We start from the raw sequence: 5167 nt of genomic DNA, 5'->3' as shown, positions 1-5167 counted from the left end.
GACCCCTGCTCCCTGCAGGAGGGCTGCTGCCGCCCCATCAGCTGCTGCCCCACGTCCTGCACGGCCGTGGTCTGCCGCCCCTGCTGCTGGGCCTCCACCTGCTGCCAGCCCATCTCTGTGCAGTCGCCCTGCTGCCGCCCCCCCTGCTGCCAGCCTGCCCCCTGCCGCACCACCTGCAGGACCTCCTGCTGCTGCTAAGCGCATCATCCCTGCAGATTAGCACACCCAGTAGGCTTAAGTGCCTATTCTGCATTTTAAGAAAGTAGAAAGAAAAGTACGTATTTTTCATAAGGTGACAATAGTCATTTTTACATCCTACCAGTTGGATACACAAGCAGATGTCCGTCACCATCCTCAAGCCAACTACTGAGGTGTCCCCATCAGCAGAAGACACCATGGATGGCAGATCTCTCTTTAAAAATCCTTGGAGCAGACTCTGCAAACCCGCCCCGAACTCTGAAGACTGCCCAAACCCTCCTCCTCCTCCTCTTTTGTAATGTGCTGCTCACTTGTTTTCAATAAACTAATTTTTCCCATAAACCTCCCTGCTACCTGATTCATTCAGTAGTGCATGTTTATGAGTGTACACAGCTGACCAGAGGACTAGGGAGGAGGCCGAGATGGAGAAGGTGAGGAAGACAGAGGAAGAAAGGCAGAGCTGCTAGAAACAGGGCCTTGGAAGGTAATGCAGGATGGTCAGGCCAGTCCTCAGACTGCTTACGTGGGTCGGAAATCTGTGCACACAAGGTGCTCCAGGGCCTGTCCTTCACCCACATGTCCAGGTTCATGCCTCAACACCTCCCACTAAGTTTCACTTCAAGTAACACTGAACTCACAGTAACTGGCACGTGCCAAGCAGTTCCATACGTCTTTGCTTTTGTCATATTCTTTCCTTTATCTGGAGTATTTTTTCGTCTACCCTTTCCCTCCACATTCTTCATCTACCTAACACTGAGTCATTTCCAAGTTTCAGCTCAGTCTTCTCTAATAGTTCTGTCCTAACTCCTCTACACACAAGCACCCCTGCATATGCACACACAGACATGTGCGCATGCACACACACACACACACACACACACACACACACACACACACACACACACCTAGAGGCTAGGCCAGGTGCCCCAAACATGCTAACATGTGCCAACAGCATCCTCTACTTGCTTCCTTCCCCACAATGCATTGTAATGAGATGATCTATTTCTCTGCCTCCAACAAAGAGGCCACACCTTATCCTGGCTTCCAGTACTGAGCTCACTGTTTAGAATATGATGGGTACTTGATTTCTATTGAATCAAACAAAATTAGAAGGCAATTGTGTTTATGACAAGACCTCTAAAATGTAGATATTTTACTTAAGGCAGAATCCTCAGCATCAGTACAACTTAACTTCTCTGACCTTCAGGTTTCTTCAGCTGCCAAACAGGAAAGTTAATTCTTACCAATGCTGGCTGCTGGGAAAGTTAAATGATCTTATGTATGTAAAGTGCCTGTCACACAAATATTTACCAAGCACCATTCACTGACATTCCTTGTTACACACTGGAATATTACCGTACCAAAAAGGCTCAAAAGATGTGCTATTTATGACATATTATGTCACTGAGAGTGGGAGAGGATTAAGGGGAAGGCTTTTTGTTTTTTCAAGATAGTCCACATCCACTGGCAGAAACAGAATTCCTAACATAACAAAGCATACTCCCAAGGTTTCGTAAGTGTAACAAGGAGGGAAGAAAAAACCCATCAGCAGATGGAGGCTGTCTCAGAATGAAAGGGCTAATGCACAGGAGAGAGCCCTAGCTTACAGGATTTAAGAATAAGGGCTTGGTGTCAGGAGCAATGGAGATAATACAAGTATCTGATGGACTTTTCCTTCTACCCTGAACCACCCAAAGGAGGCAAACAACTTCAGCCGTAAAATTACTTGGGTTAGCCTTCCCTGGCTTTAGGTAGATGGTAATTATTAGGGAAAAAACATATGTATTTGTTAAATTCCAGGGGGAAAAAATCCCACCTATTCCATGATCATCTAGAATTTTTCCAGCTAAAACATTCTCTCTTTTCAATGAATGACATCCATTTCTTTTGTCTTCCATATTGTACAGATTTTGTGATCTAGCCTATGAAAACGTCATGGACAGAAGATTCCACCCTTTTACAGCCGAGGGGACTGGCCCTGGCAGAGGACAAATATTAGCTCTAAGCCCCACACTTGCTAGGTAGGGGAGAAGGGTCTGAATCCCTCTTCGGCTTCCCCATCCTCCTCGTAGCCTTTCTCCCTCACTCTTTCCTACCCTCATCTCTTTTATGATGGGAGGATATTTCAAAGATCACTTTGCAGAACAGAGAATGGACATTCTGTTTTCAGAGTTTTAATATCTTCCTAACATCCAGGGGCCTCCAAACTAGCTCCTAACAAAACACAACCCACGAAACTATGAAGAAGAGGGTGTGGTTCACCATCAGAAAAAGCTGTCAGCACTGCATACTTTTTCAATCCAACCACAAAATCCCACAAATTATCACCACTGTGGTTAACATTTACTTGCTCCCACCCTTACGGTTATGCTCTTGCAGAACATCTGGAATTCAAATAACAGGACTAAAAAAGTCCATGTGACACAGACTAGGGACAATCTCTTGTCCAACAAGCTTAGGCCTATTAATGTGCCACAGCAAAGGACCAGGGGCATTCCACCAAACAAAGAAAAAGTTCTTTTTATAGGATTTTGAAGAATGGTAGAGCTAAGGTAAAATTACACAAAATGGTGTTTCAATGGACTCAAAGCAAAACAGGGGTTTGTGCAAAAGAATTCACATGAGGACTGGGCTGTCACATGGACTTAAGTCCTCTTTCTTTGAAAACCAAATGGTTAAGATAAATGAGGAATGTTGTTTCTGAAAATCTCTGATCTGAAATTCTGCATCTGGATTGGATACTGACACTGCTTCTCTGTATTAAGGTGACCAAGATCCTGTCCAGGAAACAGTGGGAACTTCCATGCTTACTGATGTGGCTTCAAATAGCAAAGTTCCTGACAGTCTATGATTTCAGGACACAGAATTTCTTAGTATTCTGTCATTTTTGTTAGTTAACAGACACAGTGAGTTTACAGACATGTTTCTATACCTAACACTTGAATCACTGTTTATATTCTAAGCCAAATAACAATACACTAAATCATAAATCAAGCAAGTTCCCATTATATTTCACTAGATAGAAGTTTTGATAACTACTACTACCTGTTCACTGGTTTGAAGTAACAGAGTTAGAAAAGACTATGTCATTCATCAGTGTTTATACTCAACAGAAGACCACACTACTGTCAATGCTTTGCCACTCTTTTACCTGCATAACTTCAGAGAAATCATTTCACAAATCTGGCCTTCCAAAAACTTTGAAGGACCATGATGGGTCACAAACTCAAAGGTGTTCAAGGAGTAGACCTATGCAGACCAAGGAGTGTATTTTAAAAATGATCATATCGGGGGACCTGAGTGGCTCAGTCAGTTGGGTGTCCGACTTCAGCTCAGGTCATAATCTCACAGTTCCTGGGTTCAAGCCCCACATCGAACTCTGAGCTGTCAGCTCAGAGCTTGGAGCTTACTTGAGATTCTGTGTCTCCCTCTCTCTCTGTCCCTCCCCAACTTGTGCCCTGTCTCTCTCTCAAAAAATGGATAAACATTAAAAAAATTTAATGATCATATCAAACAAACCACACTTTGGAGGAAACATGGTCTGAGAATCATCAGTAACCCTTGGACAGTGTCATCCTTAACCTACCTCCTAACTATAAATTTATTTTCCTTAGCTGTGGCTGAAAAAGACAAGGCTATCTTATCAGTCATCAGAACATTTAATTTCCTTGGTGTTTTCTGAATACAATTTCACACTTTATAAGCAATCAAACCCTCGGCCAACAGACCAAAGCATCTATTACAGAAAGATAACTGGTTTCTTTATAAATATTTTCAATGTGTTTTGAAGAACTTGATACAAGTGCTTATAGTCACATCTAGAAAGAAAGAGCGATCCTAATTTCAATTTTATTTCTAAGACCTTATTCAGGGAGGGGCATTCAAAATGCATAATATGAATAAAATCCTCACTTAGTTCAAACTTTTTGTCCCATGAAAAGTCTTCTCCTTTGATTGCTTTATCTGCCTTTGTCTTACCATCCTGATATTTGTAATTAGTAGGTGATAAGAATCTACTTGAAACTTATTTTTCTTCCCTTTCCCTCTCCACTCATAAATAGTGCTGTTTACATAGTAAGAGTCTTAGAAGTGACTCATTTATAGGCCAACTGAGTTACTAAACAATATCATTCTAGTGGTTCTGGTGATTATTCCCTTATAAATGAGGTGAAGCACTGTGTTGTTTTCCAGAAGCACTGGACCATTCTTTCCATAGCACAGCCAGTACACATCTTCTTTCATGAGTCATTTGGTTTTTGAAAAATTCTTGCTGCACCTCAAGGTCAATCAGAAACCAGGCCTGTGACCTCAGGAATACTACAGTCTTGCACTGAGTCATGGGTGGTGAACACGATGATCAAGAGGAAAGTATAATGGTGTCAACAATGGATTGTTCACACTTTCAACTTGTCACGTGGCATGGTCTGCAGGGTTGGTTATTCCATGGGTAATTTTTTGGATGATATAATTCATCAAGTATTCATTTCAAGGAAGAAAGCAGACAGGTGGAAAGGAAAGCATCCTTCCATATGGAATTGCTGCCTCAGCAACTGAATCCACCAATCTAGGGGTCAATGGGCAGCCACAACTCCAGGAAATGATCTGTGTTGTGCGGGTCATCAGCCCCCGGCCAGGGTATATAAAGGGCCCAGAGCAGGAGGAAGGCATTCACACCTGACCACACCCGAGTCCTCTCACCCCTCCCACCCAGACCAGCCCCAGACCACCACCATGTGCGGCTCCTGCTGTGGCTCCACCTGCTCCTCCCCAGGCTGCGGGACAGGCTGCTGCCAGCCCTCCTGCTGCCAGCCCTGCTGCTGCCGCGACCCCTGCTGCTGCCGCCCCGTCAGCTGCCAGACCACCGTGTGCCGCCCCGTGACCTGCACGAGCCGCTGCACGCGCCCCATCTGCCAGCCCTGCCGCCGCCCCGTGTGCTGTGACCCCTGCTCCCTGCAGGAGGGCTGCTGCC

General features: G+C 44.5%; 2 protein-coding genes across 2 annotated transcripts in view; both read left to right on the top strand.

The window, feature by feature from the left end:
• Nucleotides 1–198, top strand: part of LOC115281617 (keratin-associated protein 2-4-like) — a 461-nt gene extending 263 nt beyond the window's left edge. Inside the window, exon 2 of the mRNA XM_029927032.1 lies at nucleotides 1–198. This exon is cut by the window's left edge and continues 46 nt beyond it. Coding sequence (XP_029782892.1) covers nucleotides 1–198 — 198 coding nt within the window.
• A 4731-nt stretch (nucleotides 199–4929) lies between these two features.
• The window catches only part of LOC115282543 (keratin-associated protein 2-4-like), a 592-nt gene continuing 354 nt past the window's right edge, over nucleotides 4930–5167 (top strand). Inside the window, exon 1 of the mRNA XM_029928621.1 lies at nucleotides 4930–5127. Coding sequence (XP_029784481.1) covers nucleotides 4930–5127 — 198 coding nt within the window. The remainder of the gene's footprint in view (nucleotides 5128–5167) is intronic.

Source organism: Suricata suricatta, chromosome 17 (assembly GCF_006229205.1).
Source record: "Suricata suricatta isolate VVHF042 chromosome 17, meerkat_22Aug2017_6uvM2_HiC, whole genome shotgun sequence".
NCBI classification, from domain to species: domain Eukaryota; kingdom Metazoa; phylum Chordata; class Mammalia; order Carnivora; family Herpestidae; genus Suricata; species Suricata suricatta.
This window is presented reverse-complemented; position numbering and strand designations above follow the sequence as displayed.